This window comes from Delphinapterus leucas, chromosome 10 (genome assembly GCF_059928025.1).
Source record: "Delphinapterus leucas isolate spDelLeu-1000000601 "Yukka" chromosome 10, BTC_Dleu_Yukka2, whole genome shotgun sequence".
Taxonomy (NCBI): Eukaryota; Metazoa; Chordata; class Mammalia; order Artiodactyla; family Monodontidae; genus Delphinapterus; species Delphinapterus leucas.
In genome coordinates, this window is record NC_143138.1 from 43075044 (window position 1) to 43103032 (window position 27989).

Consider the following 27989-nt stretch of genomic DNA (forward strand, 5'->3'; position numbering starts at 1 on the left):
AATACTCATATGTCATAAATCCACAACCCATAACACTGGCACATATTTCAGTGACTTTGCACTGGCAAGGAAGTGCTTCCAGGCTCCAAGAACACTCAGTTCCAAATCCAGTCTTAGAAGAACACCTATCTTTTCCCATATAGATTTTAAAATCCCATTTCCAAGCCACCAGGGATTATATCTGGAATAGATACCCCCGTGTGTTAGTGGCATCAGCCTGCATTCTTACCACACTTTCTTTGATGAAATCTGAGGACTTTCTTTTCTTTTCTGAGCTTGGCTATATGTTTTACAAGTTGTTATATTTATGTGTCTGTAATGGGAACAGAAAAGGGAGTCTCTGTATCAGCTCAGTCCCCTATAGTCTCTCTTCCAGGAACAAATTCCCAATATTCTTATGAACATTACAAATCGATTGCTTGACACATTCACATGGCATATAAAGCTCAATAGATCCAAAATGATGCTCATTCCTGTTTTCCCCACATTTGCCATTAAAAAAAAAAAAAAGATACAGTCATTTTCAGCCACTAAATCACTTGAAGTTCAGCTTTGAGAACACGTTCATTAACCAGCATTGGCTGGTTCTTCCCTCCAGGCTCTAGAGCATATGAGCTCTGCCAGCGCCAGCCCACATGGACAGAACAGTACCCAAGCCCCTCCCCAGGATGGTCACAGACGTCACCTAAGTGCCCTCCTTGCCTCTAGTCTCACACGACTCCCTCATTTGCACTCCAATATCTGTTGCCAAAATAATATTCCTAGAGCATATTTTTACACTCTGAAAATGCTTAATGGCTTGCCATTGTCTACTGAATAAACTTGATATTCAAATTCAGCAATTTGTGAAGCCTCATCTTTCTACCTCTCTTGCATTTCACGGCCTCAAAAGCTCTTATTACAGTAAATATAAACTTCTCCCTCTTACCCAAACATTTCTGGAGATTTCTCTTCACTATGCCTTTGCTCTTTGTAGATTTCCTACCCTGCCTGAGGAGGCCATCATTTCTGATTATGTTTCCACATTTTTACCCATTTTTAATGATTTCACTTTATTGATACCTCCATGAAGGCTTCTACAAATAACTCCAGAGAAATTTAATACAGTCTTAATTTGAACTTTCATAGGATTTATCTGCATGTCTCTTAAAGTACTTGGCTTTTTTGACCATATAATAATTATCTCTATACATATTACTTCCCCAGTCTGCTGGGAACTCTTGGAAGTTAGGCTTTTTTTTCATTTTCATTATTACACATAGCATCACAAGAGAGCACACTATATAAAACAATATTTCTTGAATGAATTAATGCAAAAATATGTTAGTAAAGATGTCATTTTAACCTTCTGAATAACTTCCTATGAAATTCCTAATCTTTACAATCAACGTATAGCCAGATTCAGGTTCTTAACATTCTAAATTCTGTAGTCAGAGATGACAGCACATATTTGGGAGTTCAGACTTGGAACCATGTTTTAAACATTACGTAGGATGACAGGGTAATACAGGAATCACCAACCATATTAAAGCCAATTGTACTAAAATTACAATAAACTCTGGATAGAAATGTGAGTTGTTTTATTTTTATTTGTGCTTGCTAAGGCCATTTATCAATATTATGCAAAATCATGATAAAAGATAAAACAGAAGCATTCAAGTTTTTAACAACTTTACCTAGCAGAACTGAATCATGAAAAATAACCTACAGTTAGGCCTTACTCAGGTCTACCTTCCCACAATTAGCCCATGTTCCTCAAACCACCCTGACATAAAGGAACCAAAAGACTGAGTAAAAGCCTTCAATAAATATCACAAACACTTGGAGTGTAGTCAACCACTGCTATCCTCAGAAGAGAAAAACAATGCCAAGGGTGATGAGATGAGATGACATGTAATGTCAATTAAAGGTAATTAAGACATTTAAATATAGGAACAAGTTTGATGAACCCATGAAGAATATATCAACCTACAAACAATATAAAATAGCATTCCATTATTAACAAGCCACTTATAAATAAAGTTGAGAGCCTATCATGCACCTATCTCTGTGGATGATATAAGAAATAATGACCTTCCCTTGGTCTCAAAAAGCAATTCTGCTAAAATTCTCCTTTTGTTCTAAAATGCAAATTTCACGAGAAATGACAAAACACATTCTTTGCTCAAAAGCTGTACGTGAAGGCTATTTAGATGTGACTTCACAAACACAACTTACACATATTAACTGTAGCTGGGTATGTGTTATCTGGCAGACAGCCGTGACAGAATAATATGTGAGGCTAAAATAAGTTGAACTCAAACAAAACATATGTACAAAAGAAAATAGTTTTAACAGATGTCTCACTATTAGAGTTTCATGTGCCATATTTTGGTAGATGATGATTTGAATTGCTCTTCCACACCAATGCAAAGGCCTCAGTTTAACAGTAGAAATTGGAAAGAAACTTTGACCAATAAACTGTCCACTTATAGGAAGATGGTGCCATATATGCAAGTGAGTTCCACTGGGATAGATTACCTGATGGAACACATTTGCTTCATCAATGAGAAACACTGCCTGCCAGTCACTGTGTATTTAAAACACTAAGCCCTAAACAAGGAGGCTCATTATCTTACTCAAGAAGGCTGCTATTTCAGGATCAGGATCCATAACGACATTTTGCATGAGGCACGGGAAGGATAGAAAATACATGTTCACACGACCTAGATGGTTTGGCTAACAAACAAGTAGGCTGCAAATTCTTGAAGAAACGTGTTGAGTTACAAATTCTCTCTCCAAGGGAAATCCAGTGAAAGCTGACCATTTTGAGAAAGAACACTGAGCCCTGGCTTCACAGCTGTTAGAAATGGTTGCCATTTTAAAGGTTAGAAATTATATAGGGTTAGGCAACCAGTCAAAAATAACTAAGCACAGGAAGAATTTCCTAACATTGAGGGTCTTTCCTCAAAGAAATTGGTCACTGATATAAATGATACAGAATTTTATTTTATTTTTATTTTATTCAGAGGCATTTAAAAACCGATTGGGTTTTCATTGGTTTTGTATAAGAAGAAAGTAGGTGATGAAGGTGACAGTAGGTGAAGAGCTATATAAAATATGCACCTTAGACTCGTTATGGTTCTATGAAACCCTGATTCCTTGTCTCCTCCAAAATATCTATTAATATTAATCACATTGCAATATTAATCATATTGCAAAACATTATCACATCCTAAAACTGTCTTTGTTTTTCCATACCTAAATGTTATCTGTGGCTGTCTATATTAGTTTAATCGCTAATTTGCTTTTTATTCTTCCTTCTCATTATTTTGTATGTCTACTTTTTCTGGGAATTTGAGAATAAATTCAGCATTGACAGTTCATGGTGAAATATTTTTGCAATTTGTATTTTTTTTAACAGTGGGTGAATAATTTTGTTTGGCTCCTAAAAATGTTATCAGTTGACTTCTTTCAACATTCAGTAGGCTCAGACTTTCAGGAAGTTAATCATGGATCAGATCATTCTAGGCCATTTTATAGAAGAGGCCTAAGATGTTATCATGTAAAAGCACATTGCTTCGATATGCATACCTGCTGACTTTGTGAATTTATAACATGTTTATAAGCATCTAATAATGAAATGAATAAGGCACCTTAGAGATAGTTTCCTTTCTAAATTAATATTTTCACAAGAAGAGTGAGCATGTGATTCTTGTGACATCATTAAAGAGAAGCTGATACTCACTTCAAACAAAAAGGAATAAAACCTGAATGCCTGAATTGGGGAATTGGGATTGACATGTATACACTGATGTGTATAAAATTGATGACTAATAAGGACCTGCTGTATAAAAAAATAAATAAACTTAAATTTAAAAATTAAACAACAAAAAAAAAAAGAAAAAAAAAACCTGAATGCCTTACATGATAGATGAGAACACTACTTCATATCAGAGGGATTTCAATTTTAAACAGATTTTGACAAACCAAGGGATAATTCTTTCAATAAATGCCATTGATAAAAAGAAAGAAAGTGATTAAATTTATAACAGGCTTCTATTTTTCTCTGTCTTTTTAATGTTTTAAAAATTAAACAAATAAGAGAAAAATAACCTACATTTTTTAAACATATGTGAAATACACATTAAAGAATGAAGTCCAAATTGTAGACATTTCATTGCTCTCTAACATACACTGTATGTGCAGCAGTAGTTAGCTGACTCTGCATTTTATGTCAATGATCTGGCACCATGTCTTTCCCCAATGTGTCCCATATGTTACATAAAGTTCAGAGCATGTATAAAAACGTGTACATAGGCATATGTATGTGTGTGTTTCTGGGAGGGGAGGAAACAAACAATAGCCTTCATAATTTTAATAAAAGCTGCTATTTAGAACATATGAAGCTTTACTGTTTTTACAGAAGCTTAAATGGCTTTAGTGAGCCTTTATAAAATGTGTCCTGCCTCATGGCCTTTAAATCTGACAGCAGCTGGAGATATACATTTTCTGGGTGATGGTCCATGTTGATGCAGCTGTTGCCATAGTAACACTGGCTGGAGCATCTACTTCAGATTCAACTAGTTGAGCATGGCTCTTTCCCTTAAATGAGTGCCAATGACCTATGACTTTTAATAATGAGTACCTACCATCTAGATTGCCAGTGAAAATAAAATCTAATTTAAACTCTGTAAAAGTTTGGGAGAGAAGATAATTTTCAACTGCACAAATAGTGAACTCATATCCATCCATCCGAACGCATAGTTCTAAAAATGACTAGCGTTTCAGAAAATCAAGGGCTTGTTCTCCAAAGGAAGGAAGTCTGCGTTGGAAAACATACATCTGTCTACAGTATAACTACAATAAGTCTCTGATGTACTTTCACTGATTTCATTTGGCTGTGGGTGAGTTCTCGTCCATCTGTACTTCTGTACTCTTCTTATCAAAGCCTGAAAAACTTCTTAGGTTGTAGCATGGTTAGAAGTTTCTTTATTGACAGGACAATATTAAATGTTCAGCAATCAGTATTAAAGGGGAGTTAGGGTTTCTATTAGCCTTATTAAGTTACCTATTCTATTTTATAAAAACTAAAATGATAAAATTTGTTATTATATAATTTTTTCACATCCATCTTTCAACATTTAAAAAAAAACACTTCCCATTTGAAGCATAAGCTTACATGTACCTGACTTCTTAGAGTTTTGTGTTTTTTCAACTTTCCAATGTGAATTACTTTACTCCACATTTAAACATAAATTGAAATAGAAGAAGAGCATCTTCATTTTTTCCTTTCCTTTAGAGGGAAGAGAGACAAAGCAACTTATGGATGTTTGAATTTAGAAACTTAAAGGACATCTCTCCTTTTTGATGGTGGTTATGTAACTTTTGCCTTAAGAACAGACATCCTTTATTTTCTGTCTATGGAAATACATTATCTTGGTTTTTAAACTTTCTTGCACGCCCTCTGAATGTTATGTATGCATGTCAGTTACAAAAATATCTTTATATATTTAAAAAGTCATGTTGGAAATTTATTAAGGAGAAAGGAAAAAGAAGTTAAAAAAAAAGGAAGCAAACCAACAAGATAGCTAACTATGGTGTAATCTAAGTCTACTTGCTCTCCAAATGACCTTGGTTGAATTCCAATCCTTTTCTAATCCAGTCACTCCAAATTGGATCCACTTGTCTTTCTCATTAATGACTGAATCTTTCTTGCCACTATGAACTTTGCTTACTTCAACCATAGGAAATACAACCGGCATCTAAGCCCAGTGACAGCACTCAGCCTTCTGTTACAAACACTATGCATTTTAATTTATGAAGATGATACGGCATGTTTATCATATCTCCATAATTATAAAAATAGAAAATTAGCTAATGTCTGAGAAACAACTTCTTTCTTAAGTAACAGCGAATTTATTATACATTTCACAGACATGGGCCTGAGTATAGAGCCTGTTTGCACTAGATGCTCCCCTGCTGTCCTGGAAGCAGACAAGAACCAAACCAGTTTCCTCTCTCTTCTCCTTCCCCAAATAATTTTGCTTTGGGGGTCACACAGAGAAAACCTGGAAGTCAGCTGTTGAGGGGAGGCTGAATGGGTGGAATGATGGGCCCAGCGCCCCAGTGCAGTTCTCAATTTTACATTTTACATAATCTATTGAATTTCTGTACAATATATTCTTTGAAGAAAAAGCATGTTCTTAAAAAAATTTAAAAATTTGGAAACCACATTAGATGATTCCTTTCCAAATGTTGCTATGAGTTCATAACAATCTATCCGTTTACACTAGGCTGAGATCCAAAAATGGCTGCATTTGGATAATTTGGAATTAATAAAATGAGCAACAATGTCAGTTGCGATGTTGGTCCCTCTGACCTCAAATGCATGACAACATAAGGGCTAGATACGCCCTCATAAATTATCAGCTGATATTAATGAGGTAGTTATAGTAATAAGTATATAATCATGGCCCTGATCACATAAGATCAGGGTATAAATAAGATACCCTATGTATATTATTATATGTCATAAAACAATGTCTAGATAGTTCATAAAGAGCTTTAACAATTGATGTTAATGAACTAAATAGAATTTGTGGGATTTCATAAGTACCCTCGTGTTGGAATATTCATGTGTCTTGCAGACTTAACGACCTCCTCAAACTTCTCCATACTTTCTTCAATAGCACAGTTAATATTCTTCTTGCTAAAGGGTTCAGAGGCAGCACCAAAAACGGAGATCTCAGTGGCTCCAGCAGCAACCTGAAAAATACAAATCAAAGGCCAAAGCTAGTAATTCCAAAAACATAAACAAGAGCAGCAGAAGCAATGTTAACTACTCTATAAAAGAATACTTGAATTCTTTAACATTCTGCTTAAAATTTTAAATTAGATTTTTCTCAACTTGCTGCATACACACTTTTGAAATGTAAAAATATTTTATGATAGCACAATAATTCCACAAACTACAACACTCATAAATCACAGAATATACAATGATGATGTTCCAATTTAATTTTGCCTTTCCTAAAAGTTATCCTCAGCAATATTTTAACCGTAATTATGGAAAATACTAGCACCACAATGAAATCTCTTGATATCTATGGAAAACTTTATTTTTACTTAATTATTAAAATTGAGGCTAGTAAATGCTTTCTGTTTTTCTTCTAATCTTACCATCCAACAGAAAAATATTTTTCCAAGTCATCATTTAGATTTTGCTCCAAATTTTCTCCCTATCTCTTAACCTCACTTCCACTGTTTCATACCTTGACTGTGACAACCAAACTCTTGCGTGTCTTAAGACCTTAATCCTCTTGCAAGTCTTCAAATCCAAAATGTCGACCTAATCAATTCTCCCTTTTGCCCCTTTGGCCATCTTCTCTCCTCCCTCCAGGCTTCCCAGTGCTTGTTTCCAACGTCAAGCCTCCTAGTTTTCCAGCTGGATTTTTAAGACTTTCTATTAATATATCTCTAGCACTGTGCCTAGATTCCCCTTTCTCTATGATACCCTATTAATACATTAAGAAAAAAAATTCTGTCATCTCTCCAACATTTTAAAAAAAATACTGGTTTCCACTCTTCCATCCAAAATAAATTTTTAACCTTTAAAATTAAAATTCTGTGGATAAACAAGTTCCTACTTATAGCACAGGGAGCTATATTCAGTACCTTATGATAAACCATAATGGAAAAGAATATTAAAAAAGAAAAGAGAATATTAAAAAAGAAAAGAATATTAAAAAAGAAAATTAAAAAAGAACGTATATATATATATATATATAACTGAATCACTTGGCTGTACAGCAGAAATAAACACAACATTGTAAATCAACTATACTTCACTTAAAAAAATTTTTTTTTAATTTAACTAAATTAAAGTACTATTTATTGAACACCTACTATATGCTGGTGTTGTATTTTGCATGCCCTATTTCTAATCCACAAACAATTTTGTAAATGACGTATTATTATGGCGATTTTATAGATGAGAAAACTGTGGCTCAAAGAGGCTAAAACACTAAGAGGAGGTCCCAAGGCTAGTAAAAGTTCTGGGGCCATGTTTCAAACACAGGCTTGCCTGACTCCCAAGCCAAAGTTTCTCCTATTACTTTCTATGCTACCCTGAGGGTGTACTCTCATATCTTTCTCAAGGTGGTTACATTCCCTACTTCTTTAGGACCGGATGACAGCAATATTTATAATTTCTTAAAATGTCTCTGTCTTTCTTTACAATGTGATAAAATTTGTATTAATTCAAATAAAAGTGGTTTCACAAGATACACTGATAGGTGATACACCAACTAGAACCCACAATTTCAACTTCATGCAACCCAGTCACAAATACAAAAATGAAAAATATCCATTAATACCAAAAATAGCTGCTGCTCAACTTTTACAATAAAGCCATGTAAGCATAACACCTCAAGCCTTTACTTAAAACTACACTGATTCTTCTAGTATGTGTAATTATGAAAGCTTCTCGGCATATAAATTCCCAAGGCACATAGGATTGGAAGAAACAAACTGGAAGACAAATAAGGAAAGTTGGTAGAGGCAATTCCAAAGATAGTGATTAGCACCATGTAGAGGGTGGGAACAACAGCAACCTCAGAAAAAGTGACAAAACTAATTACCCACTACAATAATATTAATAATTATAATGTTGTATTGGGAAATCTTTGTTATATTTTGTATTCCTTGTTTAAGTGGGGAGCACAAAATATACTTTCAAAAGAATTTCATCAAAATGGGTAATTGTATTTCTATGTTTTAATTCTTGAATGATTAGACTGGAAGAGCCATTATGTGGAGCATTTTAGTCCCAAAAATGCCACAAGGTCACTGATCTCCATGTACCTGTATTACGGGTATTAGTGATAGTATTTATGCAGGATAACAAGGGAGTCATATCACACCAATTTAACTTTGAAAAGATCTTTACAACAAGAAGCATATCAGTTTTAGAAAGATTAGTAGCACACTTACAGCACGGTGGAAACCCTGAAGATTAGGAGTAAGGACAGGATAGCGAATTCCTGGATATTGACGAATGCCCTTCATCACTTCAGTGTGATCTGCCATCTTAAATACACAATAGTTATATAGAGATATAGGACTTGGAATATTCTATCAATCATGTTTTTAGTTTTTCAGGAGGTTATAATAATACAGGCAATTATATTCTATCAATTCATGTTTGAAATAGCAAAGCCATGCCAGATAAGTAGTTCTCAATGTCATAAATACATAATAACCAGATCTGGGTGTAACGTCCTCACATAACAGGATCTGTTTAAGTGACTGATTACAGACAGTCAGGAATTCTGAACTCTGGTGTTTTCACTTGACTGATCTTTATTCTCTTCCTTTCATTTTATGGTCAAGACTCCAATACCCCTGATAGTGGGAAGAGTTTGAAAGGCCATATAGGCTGTGCATTTACCTTCCGCATGAAAATTTTACGTCCAAATAATTTTTAACATATGAAATTTTACAATATTTAGTAAAGTGTAAATTACACATATCCATTAGGAGAATTTAACAAGGTTGAGACCTTAGTATATTATTGGTTTTAGTTAGTAACAGTCATAATGCTTTACGTAGTTCTATCCTTGAGTTACTATTTGTTCTTATAACGTGAACAAATAAATACAATGGAGCACACAGCAGGAAACTTATCCTACAAAGACTTTATTTTGTATATTTTCTATGAATCTATTTAAAAAAAGCCAACTTTGAATTAAAATATCAAATTTACCAGTTTGCTACGAAGTCTATAATTTAGCCTCCTAGAGCAATAACTGATGATCAAATCCCATAATCATCACATAGAGAAATTACCATTGACATAACCATGAGCTTTGCATATTGAAGAATAATAAATTATGGCATGAACAATAAATATAAGGAATAATATATAAACAATGAAAAGTATACAAAATGAACATGGAGAAAGCTGTAAAAACATGCACCAAACCAAACTTTGTATCTTCAGTATGGGAATGGTTGAGGGAAGACTTGCTTTTTCTCTATATACTTTGACTTGTTAAAATAAGCATGTATTGTTTTTAATTTAAAAGGAAATAAAAGTAAATTAGAGTATAAATGCTTTTATTAGCATAGCTACACATATTTTTTTTAATGTGAAATGTTACAATACTTACTCTTACTGATCCATTAGTCTTATTGACTCTGAGTTAAATGCCCGTAGAATTCAATTTAATACTTTCAATGATTATTATTTGGAATAATTAAATGAAATTTTAAATACATTTTAAATTTAAAATTAAATACTTAAGATGCAAAAAAGCACTTCCCACTGACTGCCATCATGCCTTGTTGACATTTAAGCCTTCATGTTTCATTCAATCCAAACACATTTAATTCTGTCTAAAATGTGATTCTTGTTCACTTATTTCTTAGAGATCACAGCCACCACTGCCCACCCCATAGCTGCATCCTTCACAAAGACCATCCACCACAGACATCTACGATACATAAAAGCCAAAGCTTATTTTATTCTAAGCCTATTTCACTTTAACCCAGAGGTTTATTGAACATCAACTGTGTCCAAAGCCCTATGCTAGGCCCTGTGGGAAATATAAACACTGGAAAGTAACGTCCTTGCACTGAGCAATTTGCAATATAGTTGGGGAGATCAAAGAGATGCACTAGGAAAGTTAACAATTCAAAAAAATATACTGGTTGTGAACAAGAGCACAGTTTATAAGAGCTCAGAATGGGGAAAGGTTGGCAGGGCCAATACTAATCTAGGAACGTTTAAAAGAGTATATGGGATAAGAACTACAGTCCCTAATATGACATAATGACATTTTTTTAAAATGGCCACAGCAGTATTTCCAATCCCACATGTTCTTCCAAAACCTCACCGATCTCCATCAAGAAGTGGATCCTATTTATCATCCACTTGAACCTAGGCAGGCTTGTGACTGCTCCAACCAATAGAGCACAGCAAAAATAATGCCATGTGAATGATGAGGCTAGCTTATGAAAAAGGATAGAGCTTCTATATGGCTTTCTCCTTGGGGGGAGCCACCATGGGAAAGTCAGCTGATCTGCTCTGAGAAAAACTAGCTCCTGCAGAACAGCCACAGGAAGAGGCCCACATGGAGAGTCCCACGTGAAGAGGAGGTGAGCCCCCGGCCAACAGTCAACACTAATCCTAGCCCTAAACTTAACCCTAACCATAACCCTAACCCTAACCCTTAAACTTGTGATTGAAGGAGCTCCAGGTGATTCAGCCTGAGGCCCCAGACTCTGTGTACCAGAGACAACTTTGCTCCTGTACTCTGTTCAAATTCTGACCCTAAGATTTGATGAGCATGGCAAATGTTTATTGACACCACTAAATTCTCAGATAATTCATTACAAAGCCATAAAGGCTGAAACACTGAAAAATCAATAGGGTTGGAAAAGAGGAAGAGGTGGGTGTAGCAGTAGGAATACACTATCCAGCTAGAAAAGATTATTGGTAAACAATCAAGAAATAGATTATAAATTAAAACAGGGGGCCACACACTTTGATGTGTCTTGAGTTAGGTTCACATTATGCTAAAAATTTAGGATTTATTGTGAAGACAATAGACAGCCATGAAGAGTGGGTGCTGAATTAGCAAGGGAAGACTGGGATAGATGCAGTATTTTAGAACGATTAACTTGGGAGAGGTGCAGAGGGCAGTCAAGAGAAAAGAGAGGCAATTCTCAGGCAATGGTGAGGATGCAGCTTGTGACAGGTTCCACTGCACTGAAATGGCACTGGGAATGGAATTACCAGAGAAAAATTAATAGGACACAGTGGCTGGTAGTATAAGGAAGGTGACTTTACTCAGAAATGTAATCCTCACTCTTTTATAACTTCTTTTAAAAATAGTTAACATTTGTGCAGATTTCAACATAGTTCTTGATTATATATCCAGTTTGTGTCTGAGGCTAGAGTGTGAGCTCTGTCTCTCTGTCTCTGTCTCTCTGTGTGTCTCTCTCACACACATGTATATGCAAACATGCACTCATAAATTATCATAAAAAATTTAGAGCACTTATTCCTAATTTCAATCAGAAAGACAAGTAAAGTTACTGCTAGTTTTAGGACATTGTAATGAAATCTAAAACACTCTTACTAGAGAATAATGTTCATTGATATTACTAATACTTATGTCTAACTAAACACAGTATGTTTATTTATGAGACACATTTACATTAACATAACAGAAATCAATAAAGAGTGATTCTCAAACCAATATGCAGTTCGAGAATAAGGTGTGGCAGTGCATCACAGCATGAAGGAGACAAGACAAATTTTAATCTTCAAGAAATATAGGCCATATTAAACTGTAAGTGACTATTTCACTCTATATGTAGTTTAACAAAAATCTTGAATCGTTATGTAGAAACTTATGTAATTAAACTGTGACTTAATAGATATTTCAATCAGCAGAACTAGAAAATAAGCAGAGATGACAGTAACCAAATTCCCAGGTCATGAAAGCTAAACTTTGATAATCATTGAAATTAATGAAATTATGATAAATACATTAATTAGAATCCAACAAATCAGAACATTTTCCTTTTTAAAAACAGCCACACTATAATGAGGTCATTTAAGACATAATAGTATTCTGGCTAAATTTGGTCAATAAAGACAATTATGTAAAGAGCTTTAGGAAATCATGATAGGATATAATTTTATTACAGTGAATAAAGTAGAGCAGGTTTCAATTAAAGGTATAAAATCCTTGCTTTACTTTATTTTTTTACTCAGAGAGTTTATATTATACTTCAATCTTGATGTTATTTTAATGTCTAAAGTCTAACTATTAGTCAAACAATAATAGAACTATTCCTTTACAGTACTATTTTGACATCTTAACAAAATCTTTCTACATCTGGTTTGAATTAACATATTTTTAAGATTTTGCTGTAACTTTTCATTTGAGATCATAAAAATTCCCATTATTTGGTTAGTAACAGGATTTGCCATCATCTGGCCATGGTGTGGGAATGGCCATACCTACCTAGCCAATCAAACAGGCTATACCGTGGTGAATCAATTGTTCTAGGTATCCAGATTTTGATATGGATTCAAATAGTCACAATAATTGTGCAATAATTTGCAAGCATCTTAAAGATATGCAAAGCATCACAAAAATTAGAATGTAATTTTTAGAGCTTTTATTTAGAGCTTTTATTTTACTTGCTACTAACTCTATCATGGGGTGATTATATTTGGACACTCCACATTACACATATTTAGACATTTTACTAGTACTTTGTCATTATCTGAATATAATAATCTCTCCCAAATATTTATGCTTTCAATGTGTTCTCCAGACAACAGCAATGGCTAAAATACAGTTTAAGCATTGTTAAGTGCTCATCCGAATTCCCTGAGATTATTGGAATTTCAAAATAATGCATATGAGTATATATTTTACAAATAGACTATAAAATTTGTCATTGGTGGATACAAAAGCTAATTTTAAAATATCGTGAGACCTTAAAAATGGACTTTTTAAATGCCCTTCAATGTTTGAATATTGACTCATTTCAACATTTTATACACTTACAATATATCTAACATTATGGCATTAAAAAATGATGCAGAGGCAGTCCATATACATATAATACACAGGCTAGTGGTGGGAAATGTGTGTGTATGTGTGTGTGTGTACATACCAAAAATACAAAATAATACAAATGCCATGTGATCTGAAGTTCTATGAAGCAGGTAAGGAAGTATTTTTCTTTGCAACCTAAAGTAGAATAATGACAAATATTTAAGCTAACCCTTATCTAGGCCAAATGTAAATAACTCAGGGGCATGTTTTTTAAAGGAGCAAAATATTCATAGAGTTTAATGGAGTAAGACTATGCATAAAGTATGAAATTATTAAAAAATAGTCATAAAGCACAACTATTCATATATTATATATGCAAATATAATTTCTATGATAAATTATACTCTAGTATACTATAAAAGGAAAGGGTTTAATAAGCCCAAACTTAAAACATAATTGTTTATTAAAATTCTTCTGATAATTATGGAGATATTCTATAGAAATTAATTTTTAAATTCATACCCTTCTTTCATTTTCAAGTCCAATGAAATGAAAAGTAAAAGTATCTATACCCTTTACCTCTCTTCTGAATAACAGTTGATAGAGAAAACAAAATATTCATTGAGTAAATTTTGTTCAGTTCCAACTGAATATATGTTGTGTGAGACGTTCATTTAGAATCTAATCACTGATGAACATTTTTTTTTCCTTTTCCCAGAACAAGTATAATTACAAAGATATCACATTGTACAGGTCACTAAGTTCCAGAGGTGCATTTACCATAATTTTTTTTATGTGAAAGTCTCACACACGTGTATGACACATAAAACTTTTTCCTTTATGATTTTAACTCAGTAAGAGTGAGTCAATAAGGAGAATGCAAACTTCCTGAGAGGAGTTGAGTTGTTTTGCATCACCACAGAAATTATTCAACACTTTATGGTGGCTCTGGTGAGGCAACTGTATTGTGCGATGGAGTAGAATTACTCAGAGTTGAAGTTAGCACTGTTTTTAAATGGCAAATGTGTTTAGAGTAGAATCTAAAATCCAGGTAAGATACTCCATCTTTTTTTTTTTTTTTTTTTTGCGGTACGTGTGCCTCTCACTGTTGTTGCCTCTCCCGTTGTGGAGCACAGGCTCCAGACACGCAGGCTCAGCGGCCATGGCTCACGGGCCCAGCCGCTCCGCGGCATGTGGGATCTTCCCGGACTGGGACACGAACCCGTGTCCCCTGCATCGGCAAGCGGACTCTCAACCACTGCGCCACCAGGGAAGCCCTCTTCAAACATTTTTAACCACCATGAGAGGGACAGTTTCTGTAGAAGAAGAAGTAGACAGAGATGGAAAGGATGAGGAGAATCACCCAGTGAGTGGGGGAGAAGGGACGGGACCCTGTCTGACTGTAAAGCACACTCTCTAATTCCTCTTTGTTAAGCACATCCTCCATATTGTCTAAATATCTTCAAAAATCTCTAACTTTTATAAATTTTACTGAAACACATGACCAGGTGAGCACATTGCTAGGGCCCCATCCAGGGTCTTGGGAGGAAACTATACAAATATTTTGTGGTAATTTTTCTGTCTGTATCGTATATTGAGGTTCTAAATAAAGTCTCATCCAGGGTGAAAAAAGTTCCATTGATTAAAGAAAAATAATAACATTTCGGAGACTCCAAGCCTGGTTGAAATTTCCTACCTCGCTCTTAGTCATGTCATCAAGATAGTTAAGAATCTATCTGAAATAAAGATCTATGGTGTCTACAGTATCTCTTTTCCTTACCATTTGAGTTCAGTTTGGCATGTCTTACTCTTGGTATATCCATAATATTTCTGGGTATATGTATTTTTATAAAGTCTCTGCTAAATAAACCATCTTAAATTTTGCCAGGAAATAGATTTATCCTCATGGACCTATAACCCTCACTAATACACTGTGTTGAATAATTTTTTAAAAATATATTTGAAGGATTTTTTTACCCCACCATCACCCAGGACAGCATTCAGATCTCTTCAAAATGAGCAGACAATATCAGAAGGTGTTTGCATACTATCTCCACTGGCTAGATGATATCTCATTTATGGTAATACTTTTCCTTATGCAACAGGAAGGATGGATACAGGACGTGTCATTTCTTCAACACATGCCACAGATTACTATACAAATGTAAATAATGTGGTTTCAGAACCTATAACTCAAAACTCAATTTGAGCAGTAACTCCTCTTAAAGGTACACATTCGTAAATTCAGCCATGAGAAAAAAAATGGGACTAAGCACCCTTCCTGACAGCCATAAGTGAAAACGCTCTACCCAGCCATGAATAGCTTATAGCCTGGGTACTCCAACCCTGTCTCATTCACAGACTCTTTCCACAAACCCCATATATCTTAGCCTCAGTAGCACAGAGGAAATCTTGGTCTGCTTGACGAAGTAAGACAGTTTTAATAAATCACAGTCTTACAACAATAAACACAGGAAATCTCTGGAAAATTGAACATCTAGGTTTTTTTTTTTTTCTACCCAGTACCCTGTCTTGGCTGCCACTGCTAAAATGGTCTGACACCATACTCACAAAACTTCTTAAGTCCAGAAGCCTAAAAACTAATTTGGGCTGTGTATAATTTCCTGTGCTTCCTTATTCAACATTACCTTTGTGTTCTAAGGGCCTCTGTACCGCCCTCTATGGGAAGGAATGTGCAGGCTTCTCAGGAGTGACCCAAGCAAGTAGCATACATGACCCACACTCTTTTACTGTGAAACCTGCAAGCCATTTTCATCATAATCTATTAATGTCTACAAATATTCATTTTTAAATTATAAAATAAACGCAATCTACCCAATGGATTTGTGGGTTATACACTAGGAGACCAATGTTCCAGACAGAGAAACCAGAGTCATCTTATTCAATAACATTTCCCGTTTCCTAAGGCAAACATAACAAATATGCATTAGTGATTCTTTGTTCGGGTCAATGCCTTTGGTGACCACCCTCCTGGTCGTCCCATGTCAAAACAATCATGTTCCCAACATGACTCTGAAGTAGGGGCAAGAAGTCTCAAAGCTCCCAGTATAATTTTCTTTCCATTCAACTGTGTTGCCTCTCATATATCATGCCTTTGTGTTTGTTAATAACACTGTCAACAGTGTTATTTCTCATGCATGGGAGCAGAAGTGACTTTTAAAATACTGTGTCTAATTGTATTCATTCTCGATGACTGTAAATGGACTTTCCCCTCTATACTTACACTTCCTTCTGGAAGCCCCCCTGCCCACAGTGGAGAGCTGCGCTGGTGAGCAGAGGGGAAGCTTGGGAGGTTTGAGGCAGACCATCTCACTGGCAATAAGAGAGCGCTGTAGCAAAAAAGTTCTTGTTATGCTGGCAAGCAATGCAGTCACAATAGCCTGTAAGATCTAACTGCAATGATTTGACATCGTATGGCTCTGAAGAGCTCTGTCTGGCTAAGCACTACAGAAGACAAAACTTGAAAAGCCTGGACAGACAACCTCTTAAAGATAAACTGTTGAACATATTTGGATTCCTAGGTTCTATTTTATGACAACTCATTTACAGATATTCACTTGATTTTATAACCCCATTATATGAGTCAATTTTTTTTTAGTGATTTCATTCTTATTACCCATTTTAACTTTACAATTGGATCATTATACAGATATTGCTATCAACCACACATTATTCAATTTTTGATTACAAAAAAGAATTCAATGCAGTGTTTAACAGAGACACAATAAAAGCAGTGAATGGGTGAATAAATGAATGGAAAGAATCCAAGGCATAAAGGATGAAAATACTTTGCCAAATCATATCAGAAATAAGTAAGAGTCAGGTCTCAGATTTTCTGCCAGAAAATGTGTATGTTGTTATTTCTAACCAGATGCAATGATGTCACTGAAAGCTCAGGAAACCTACAACCTGGAGGACTTGTGAAGAAATAACTATTTTGGGACTACTAAGAAATATGTTTCTTACTATATACTATAAGCTGAATTCAATACATGATGCATCAGTCTTGACTAAGAACAGTGTTAAAATTTCTTGATAGTCCCACATCACAGCAGTACAAGGTCTGGAGTAAGTACTATTAATGCTCTCAAGTTGTTAGTGTGAATTTGCTTCAATATGTTGATATTTCAAAGAGTACTTAATTTAGTTTATAAAGCAAACAGGAATGTGAGTGCCTAGAACAATTAAAGCAGCTCAGTTTTAAACTCTGAACTTTTGCCTTTACAAATTTGAAGTTATCCAAGATATTTATAAAATGAACAGCATTCTTCAAAAGAATGTCCTATACATTGACGATGAACAAATAGCTAAAATTCATAGATGTTACAAAATATTCTATTATTCTAAAAATATAATTCCAATCAGCCTTTAATTTGATAAATTGGATATTCAGGATAAATGAATTTGGTTAAAAAATTTTAAGTATAAGAATGTAAATGTTTTATATTTACTCTAAGTGAATAATATACATTTGTATTCCTTTTATTTTATCAAATATGGAAGAAGTGAAATGTTAGCATATATAAGTCTCATTAATGTGTCAGTTTGAAATATAAAACTAACCTATTGCTTAATATTATTTTTGGAATGTAATGTTACTTCTAGCATTCAGATTTATCTAATTTCCAATGTTTACTATTCCATATGACTCCTAGAGAACTTTCCAGCAATTTAACCAGGCAATATTAGATCAGTGTGCGTGTAGTGTGTGTGTGTGTGTGTGTCTGTCTGTCTGTGTGTATATCTAAAAATTAGGAAAAAATACTTTATTTTTATTTTTAAAAATTAACTGGAATAATAATTCTTTATAAACATATCAACAAAACATGTCTTTTAAAACCATAATCAATTTTAAAATAATTAGTATATGTTTCATTTTCAGTGTTCAACGTACAAGGATCGTGAATTCTTAAAAACAAGTGATGCTTGGCATACTTAAAACTTACGATCAAAACAGTCCACATTTAATCTTAACACTTTAAACTTTAAACCTGGTTTTCACTAATGGCTGTGATTCTTCCCGTGAGAGTCATAACCGTGGCACCCAGGAAATACTTTAGTTCCTTGGAGTCTGGTCCACAGGACAAACTCTGCTTCTCTTAAAGTGGATTGCATGTTAAGTGGCTTAGTCAGGAGTTATATCAATGGAATTAGTTTATAGTAAAATAAGATTGACAAACTAATCAGCATAATGCAGAAAATGCCATTAAAAAGTTAGAATCAAGTCTTTCTGTGCCAAACTGTACTCTATTCAGCTTTTATGCAATTGTATTATATGCAAGACCTTTCAAACTGTCGCTGCATACTGATAATTCATGGTCCAATTTTAATATAATTTTAATCATATACAAAAATGGAATTTTCATATGATCAAAATGCCTTTGAAAGTTTCTTTCTTTCATGGGTAAACTTAGACAAAATTTGATAAGCACAATATAATTGAATAAAAATTGAGATAAAGTATTTTATTTGAACATTTTTGGTACATTTCATAAATCTAAGAACCAAAACAACAAATTTTTAGTCAAAATGTAATTGATCAGATTAAGCAATTAGAAAAGCAGTGCATGCTGAGCATAGTAAATCTTTGAGTAGAATCATAGTTTTTGGCCACATGGGGAAAAAAGTCTAAAAAAATATTGAATTATACCCTACGATGTGAAAAAAATAAGAAAATCTAACCAGTAGAATTGTGACATTATTGCTTTTCGTTATAAGCTTTGCTTTTTTCTTTGCACACAGAAGTGAAATTACATCTTAGGTCGAGAATGAGTTACTGTTGAATGCCAAGTAATATGTACAGTGCTAGCAACTCATTTTTTTTCCAATTTTGTTCCAAAGTATAACCTTAAACAAGTTCAAAAAGAAAAAACATGTAGTGCTCACCATCCTAATAAAAAGAAGAAAACATTTTCATATTTCCATGTTCTTTTCTGAGAGAGACAAAGGTGTTTTAAAAATCTGTGACTATGCTTTAGGCAATTTGCATGCCCTCTGTGACAACAGTAGCAATGACGTAATTGAAGGATGGAGCCACTTTAAAATATTGCATTTCATGTTAATCACTCAAATACCAACCTGACTCCCATGTGAGGCAACACAATTGTATATAGGGAGTGGATAGGAGTCTGGTAAACATTAGCAGCCCTGAGAGTACTAAAATATATATATATATTTTTGGAATTTGGGGGTTTCACAATGCAGAACCCGTGTTTCTATCAGCTGTATTTATTCTTTAATTATCAGTAAGAAAAAACACATGCAGAACTAGATTAATTACTAGATCATTTTAAAAAACATAAGTGTCACAGATTAGAAAAATGGCTCCAATGATATCTCCCCACCCATGTGCTCCTCTACAACGCCCCTCCCCAGTCAAGAGGTGGCATGGATCCCCTCCCTTTGAAACTGGGTGGCTTTGTAACTACATCAACTAATATGGTATGGAAAAGTGATGCTAGAAAATATATAAGGCTTGGCTATGAAAGGCATACCATGTTTGCTTGTCTCTTGCAACACTCACCTTTGCAATTCTAAATCACCATGTGATATCCTAACTAGCCTATCTGGGTGAAAGGACTCCTGTAACCCCACGAAATGGGAACTGCGGTCTTGTAAATTTCACCAGGCTCCTCTCTGGCCAATGGCAGAGGGCAACTCCTCTAGGATATAGGGGATGAGACTCGCAGAAGATGAAATTACCTTGCCAAGGACACTGTGCCTTATAAGCAAAAGAATTCCGGGGCTCTCCCCAAAAGCTCTCCACACCAGTTCTTCCACTTTCTCTCTCCTTCAGTCACGCTCACACACACACACACACACATACACACACACACACACACACACACTCAACATCTCTGCCAAATTACCCCCTTCCTTGCCTCTTCACACACCCATCCCCCTCAAAAAGAGCAGAACAAGAAAAAGAAGCCAGGGGGCGCTCAGGAGCAGAAGCTACTGTCTCCTGCACCTCATCCATGTAAATCTAAGTCTTAAACTTCAATCCAGTAAATGTGTTTTCATTACCGATAAAGCATTAATTGCATCACCACTAAAAGGAGGGCAAGGAGAAGTTTACACATTCCTTCCTGCTTACACTGTGCTTGGGCCATATTTTTAAGTGTTAGACTGATTGGTAAATAATTTTTACAGCCTTTTATGTATATTTCTTTCTACTTTACAGAGAAAATCTATTTCTGCCCCTTGCTGATGTGGCCAGACTTGGGACCCACCCATTCCAAAAGTTAAAAGTTAATGAGACAGAGAGCAAATATTTATAACTGAGACTTTGTATACGACAGACATAAACATACAGTGTCTTGTACTTTTCATGTATTCTTATTTTTAAATAAATGGTATTCACTTTAATCACTCATGTGAATGAACGTGTTTAAAACCAAATGGCTACATTAAAGATAATGGAAAACTCTAGCTCACCTTCAAAAATTATTGTATTTATAATGATTTAAAAGGCTCATTACTGAGAGCCACATTCCAAAGTTGCAGTAAACCCATCGAGTTTTTATAAACACATTTTCTTTCTACTCTTACTGCTGTTCGCTCCACTGAAGTGAGGGGCTATGTGGACTCATTTCAAATGTCCTTAGATTATATGTCACTCTAAGGAAACCCTTTTTCCAGATAAGTTGTAAAGAACATGTATTTTTTAATGGCAAGTATTTTATCATTTCTGGCCATTTAGATTATAGGTGTGGGATCCTGTTTTATATGGCACCCTGCTACTGTGGAACTTTTCTTTCAGCTGCTTTAGTTAGAAAAGCTGTTGCCAAACAAAACAGTAGGAGGGAAGCTGTAAAAACGTTTTGAAATGCTAAAAAAAGAAATAAGTGAGCAAGCAGCAATCTAAACATAAACCGGAGGACTCTTCCCATGACCCAGTTTAAGGGAAAGAAACAGAAGAAGATGCAGAGAATTAACAGAATACCAATTTCGAGCCACATTCAGGATCTTTAGAAGGATTAGAAATTATTCAGAAAATTACATGTAAGCTGGTGCACTAAAATCGTTCTGTCACAAATCTCAGACATTATTCTGAGCTAGACGAGCCTGGTGTCATGACATTTTCTCAAAAAATGAGAGGTCATAGAACCTGGAAAAGGATACGTTTATGTATAACTGAATCACTTTGCTGTCCACCTGAAAATAATACAACGTTGTAAATCAACAATACTTCAATAAAAAATAAATTAATTTTTTTTTAAAAATGAGAGGTTATAATATAAAAGTTCAAATTACCATTATAAGTTAGTTCTGTTGATTTAAGGCCTTTTTCGTTAGCAACAGAACAATGAAATTGGCAGTTACATAATGAGATAACCTCCAACCACAACAATAGAAAAGGCTCACTCACGCAAGCTCAGTGAAATCTAGAATCCAAACACCACTATAGAAAAACAAATTGTAAAACATGGGATGCTCTCAAGACTGTTCTTTGAAAAACCCTTGATGTGCTATGTAATATGTGACCAGTATAACTTTGGAAGTTCAGTTCGATATTATCTTTGATCCAGGCACACTGCTCTTTTACAGATATGTGATTTATTTAAAACACTCCTTTTTCTTTTTTTTTTTTTTGACTTGGAATGCATGTAACCAGATGAGTATTAAAAGTGAAATATATAACATATTCCTTAGTATTTGAAGGATGAGTACCTTTATTTTCTTTTTTTTCCGAGCCAATATTTAAACTAAACACATACTTCAATCTTTCAGAAAAAGGCTGTTTATCCCAGAGAAGGTAACTGACCTGCATGGAACCCGGAATAAGTCAGTCAGTTGTCTGTCGGTCAGGCATACGCTCAGATAACACTGATGAGCCCGGTTGGGGTCAGGTGCCCTGGACTCTGGGCATCCACAGACAGGGACCCATTCATGGGCTTTATTGCCCTAAACCCTCCCAGGCTGCAGGCTTCATTGCTGGGATTCCCAAGGTTCAAGGAGGTTAAGTCACTTACTCCAGCTCCAGACAGAGTGTAGACAGAACACAGAACAGAGGTACCTCTGCCCTGCCACAGCTGTCCTCACGAGCTTGTGAAGAATTCGGTCAGTTATTCAATAATACTTTGAGCCTAGACCGAGTTCATTACATCTCAATAGGTTAAGTCAATGAATCATGTTATTTTATAGTCCCATCAAATGTATCTACTTCCTGTGAGGCCAGAAGGCATTTTCCTATTACTGCTCACAGAGGGACGGCCTTCCCTTTGTTTTGTCCCTTTTTTCTTTTAAGTAGCTGTTCAAGGAGAAGAGTGGCTCTCTGCAAGGGGCTCTAGTCTCATCCTTTGAAATGTCCCAGGGTGTGTCCTAGATCAGACTGAAGAATAATCCATCAAACAATTCCAGTACTGTGGAATAAGAGAATTTCCTGAGCATCACTGTGGTAAAGAGGCTTATTTTGTAGGCAGCTTCACAAAACCATTGGGAAATAAAAGTATCTTGAAAAGGACTAGGAAAATATAAAATCTGAAATATAACTTTGGTTGGTCATCATTAATGTTACCTGTCCTCCTTCCTAAACTTTACTCTGAAATTACACCAGCATACCCAGTTTCTCTCCAACAATAATCAAATATGTGAAAATAGCATTAACTAAATCAAATAAAGAGGCAATGTCATGAAGACTTAAAGATGATAAAGGGTCTCACATGACAGCTAGTAAAATAATAATAGCTCACATTTTACAAAATGACAAGTCAAAGAAATATGTCTAGTCTCATCAAGCTGTTTGTGTCTTCCTAAGGAAAATATTTGTGGCCTTCGTTACACAAGACCAAATACATGATCAAAAAGTAAGAGTTACTTGTCCATGCCAGAGAATTGAGCCATGTTATTATGGTTTCAGGCTGATGGATTCATTATTCATGTCATGATATTTATTGAGCACCTACTTACTGCACCAAGCACTGGGGATACAAGTGATGAACAAGAGAGACACAGTCACTACCTCCATAACTCTCAGAGTCTAGGAAGCAGATCATCAGACAATATTTATAAAAAATATATAGGATTATATACAGTGGCAACTGGGATGAAGAAAAGTGATTGTTTTGAGGAGAAATCAAAGTAACCCTGATATTTGAACACTGACTCTGTGAAAAGTGATGTATTACTAATACCATTAATCCTTTTGTGGTTTCTGTTGTTTCCAACACCTTGTAATTAAAAGGGCTTTAATGTTTTAAGCCTTCTTACACCATCTTGCTATAACTGCAGGGCAGTGTAGAAACTGAGATGTACATAAATGAATATAGATAAAGTGCTGTACAGCTACAGAGTCAGGATGTAAGTAGGAACAAGAGGCAGTTTGGCTTGCCAGGAGCTTCTGCAAAAGGAAGTAGGGCCAGGTAAAGAGACCTTGAACCCCAGGCCAGGTTTCCAGACTTTTTTAACAGGGAGAAGGAAGGTTCTAAAGAACTGAGGTTGTGAGTTTGGGGAGGCTAGTATTTCTGGGAGATTATCTTAGAAGCAATAGGCAAAATACATAAGGAAGGGAGAAACAGTGCTTAGGAATATCATTGAAGGGACTATCTCAATAATTAGTCCATAAGTGTATGGATTACTAATACATCCATGGGATTGAGAAGAAGAGACTCAGGAATAGGCTCTCCTGAGGAGGAAGAATTTTTGTAACTGACCAGTAACTGGTCAGTAACTGACCAGATATAAAAGACTTTTGAGAATTCAAATTCAAGATTCCCTAAGGAACAGTTAGGCTATGAGCATAAAGTAGGATCAACAATGATGAGTCTGACTTTGAACCTGCTGAGTTTCAGGTGCTAATGGCACGTCCAGCTGAAACTTATCAGAGAGGACAGGACTGGAAATATAGAATTGTCATCCGCTCAGAAGCAACTTTTGATTTTGGAAGGGTTGGCAAAGAGGAAAGCACAGGCAGAGAAAATTACTAAAGAATCTCAAGGGAACCTTAAACTTGGTGGTGGGGAAATGATTGTCAGGGGTGACAAAAAGAGCAATGGAGGGGGATAAGTGAAGGAGGATTATAGAGGAAACCAAGGGAATCAGATGAAGAAGTAATCAGTGAAGTTAAGTGCTGGGCAGAGACTGAAAGATCCAAGGAATGAGAACAGGGTCCAAGGAATCCAGGGATCCAGGGAATGAGAATTGGATTGGGAAAGGAGTGGGGGGGTGTCACTGTTTGCTAATTATTAATCACGTTTCAAAGATCAGGGCCAAGTCTCAGAAGTGATGATTGCTGCCATATGCCAGACAACTCTGGATAAGGCTCTATCCTCTTGAAGAGGAGATTCTGGATGACTACCTTTGCCTTGTCTTTGATGAATACATATATTTTCATCAATATATATGAATATATATAACCCTCTAGCAAATATAAGCATTAAAAAAAAGAGAGCATGTCTACATTTCTCACTGCTTAAAATAGGATTATAATGGGGAAGGTATCAGGCAACACTCAGCATTACTTCCTTCTAACAGACAAAAAAGATAAATCACCTGGAGATAGTCAGATCACTCATAAAGTCAGTAAAATGGTAAATGGAGGACAGGACCCTAAACTGCTATTAAGAGTCTTAGCCTCTACTCATTATATCAGACCATACACTCTTGCAGGTTTAGGATGGAGTTCCAAATAACTTTTTTGTTTTTGTTTTTGTTTTTTGTTTTTGTGGTACGCGGGCCTCTCACTGTTGTGGCCTCTCCCATTGCGGAGCATGGGCTCCAGACGCGCAGGCTCAGCGGCCATGGCTCACGGGCCCAGCTGCTCCGCTGCATGTGGAATCTTCCCGGACCGGGGCACGAACCTGTGTCCCCTGCATCGGCAGACGGACTCTCAACCACTGAGCCACCAGGGAAGCCCCAAAATAACTTTTTAACAACTAAGTCCAAATAACTTTTTAGGACTTAATTTATATATTTCATTAAAGAGGTTTTTCTTTAATTGTATCTTAATGCATGGGCTAATAATTACTAATTTGCTATGCTGTTACAAAATATATCAGGCTAATATCACAATGTATATCACACTGTTCATTAAATCTTGTCAATGTTGAATTAAGAATCTAGTTAAGGAATTATGGATTTGCATACCTGTGGTATCCATCGGGAAGACACAAAGCTTGTCACTTCTATTACAGGCAAGCCAGTTTGGGAAAGTTGATTGATAAATTCAATTTTTATATCTGTAGGAACTATAATCTAAGAAAACATTAAGAATTATAAGTAATTTGCATAAATTATTTATTGAAGCATAAACAGAAAATTAATTCCTAACTGAAAGCAAATACTATTTAAGATTTATAAATTCACGTAGCAACTAAGAACAAATGTAGTCATCTAACATATGAAACCATATGTCTTCAGACTCAATAAATATTTAGATTTAGCATTTTTTAAAAATTGTGTAAAATTAATATCAAGTTACCTTTTCATTCTGCAATCCATCTCTAGGTCCAACTTCTACTATTTTCACATATTCAGGGAGTCCAGATGGCTGGGATGATTCCTAAAATGAAAAATACAAGGCAAGAAAAACAGATAACAGGTCATCAAACTTGTTTACTTGAAAAGTCAAACAATTTCACTTTGTTGGATTAAGTTCTCACCCTGGAAAGTTAAGAAAGGTAAGAAATTGATATAATGATATAATCCAAATACCAAGTTTATGTTATTAGCAACATGAGGTCATTTTTTTTTACAACCCAGTGATATTCAGTCTAATTATGATTAAAATCCAAAAGGTGAATTTCAAAGATAAAACTGCGGAGACTTACTCAGGATCTAAAGAGACAATGTGCTGAGTAATTCTATGCGTGATGATAAATGTACCATTGTTAGAGTTCATTAAGAAATTAGATCTTTGTATTAACAGACTTCTACCAGCCATAATCATCCAGATGCCATACCCTGAACTTGCCAAGTGTGAATTCAGTTTTCTGGCCTGTGTCAGAGAATAAGATGTGTTGTTTATTTCTTGTCTGTGTCACACAGCACAACCAGCACCTAAATGCAGCTTCCTAAAGGATAAACTCCCCCCAGGAGGACCTAATCCTTGATATTCTCCTCTGTTCCTAAACTAAGTATTATGGTCACATCATGTTTAGAAGGACACTAGTTTGAACCAGGAAAAATGGAAACTGACTTTCTCAACTTCATATTGCAGTTAAAATCAGCAGTAGGCTACATCTTTCCAGACTGGACAAACATAAGCTCCTGGTATCTCTGAGCCCAGTTAAGTGTGGGTAACCAATCATCAAGGTCTTCTAATGGATAGCTGATGGAACTGACCCAGATTAGCATGACCTGTACTTCAAAGTTATTTTTTTGTCTTGCCCTTCATAAAGGATGATGACTCTGGGCTGACCAGTTTGCATTGTCTCACTCTGTCCTTGTAATAATCACAGGCATACACCGATAAAGTGGCTATTTTGGATGCACAACCCAGTTTGTTTCCACCACACAGCACAATGCTCCCTGCCCTTTCTAGGGTCCATAGCTGTTACCTGGTTTTATTAGCATTCTGTGTTAATTAACTCAGCAAGGGAACCCAGATGATCCCTGTTACAATGTTTACATACCACCCTCCACAATTTCCACGAAATCAGGCAATTCAATAAGCAAAAATTAACTGAGAAGGAAAAGAATTCTCATCTCTGCATCTCCTGAGCAGGCCGTGATGCATGCAGTTGGGAGGGTGGAGGTTTGAGCGAGGACACATGGGGTCCCTCAGCTTTAGGCTCAGTTTTGGATGACAATCATGAAATCACGCCTTATTTACAGGGTGGCCATCATTTCAACCAGGCAATAAGATAGTGGGATGGCATGGGAAGGCAGAGTAAAAAAGAGAAGCTCATTCCTCTTTCTTATTACCTCCAGTCCTAAAATTGCAGGGATGAAAAAACAAAAACGAAACTAGGCAATCTTAAGCCATGTGGTCTCATTATCGCTGATTGTTTCCTGAGACTCATTTTCAACAGCAATTAGCTTGGAGTATACATGGATGAAGAATACTACTTTATTAAACAGCAGTGTTTAACCCCAAAAAAGGAACATAGTGTTTTTTAAGGTAATAACAATATGCTGAGTACAATTAAAGAGCTTGGGACCTTCCTTCGCATCACTGGTATAGCTGGCAGAAGTAACAATCTGAAGAAATTAAAGTGTAATCTCCCACTAATTATAGCCATTTAAGTCAAAGCAGAATATGTGCATACTTGATATTATTTTACATTTCTTCTTGAATCTAACACTCCCATTTTGTCTTCTAGTCATGGATCTGTATTCCCTCTATCTGAATACCCAAGAAATCAGAAAAAAGTTATAATGTGTTCAGTAGGTTCAAAGAGTAACAAGTTTCCCTTTAAACAGCATATAAATAAATATATAAATAAAGTCAATACATAATTGTTG

The 27989-nt window shown here is 35.4% G+C and overlaps 1 protein-coding gene across 1 annotated transcript in view; it reads right to left on the reverse strand.

Moving 5' to 3' along the window:
* The window catches only part of HMGCLL1 (3-hydroxy-3-methylglutaryl-CoA lyase like 1), a 138097-nt gene that overhangs the window by 60805 nt on the left and 49303 nt on the right, over nucleotides 1–27989 (reverse strand). Inside the window, exons 2-5 of the mRNA XM_022581539.2 lie at nucleotides 26005–26085; nucleotides 25671–25778; nucleotides 8974–9069; nucleotides 6599–6747 (exon numbers count right to left, since the gene is read on the reverse strand). Coding sequence (XP_022437247.2) covers nucleotides 6599–6747; nucleotides 8974–9069; nucleotides 25671–25778; nucleotides 26005–26085 — 434 coding nt within the window. The remainder of the gene's footprint in view (nucleotides 1–6598; nucleotides 6748–8973; nucleotides 9070–25670; nucleotides 25779–26004; nucleotides 26086–27989) is intronic.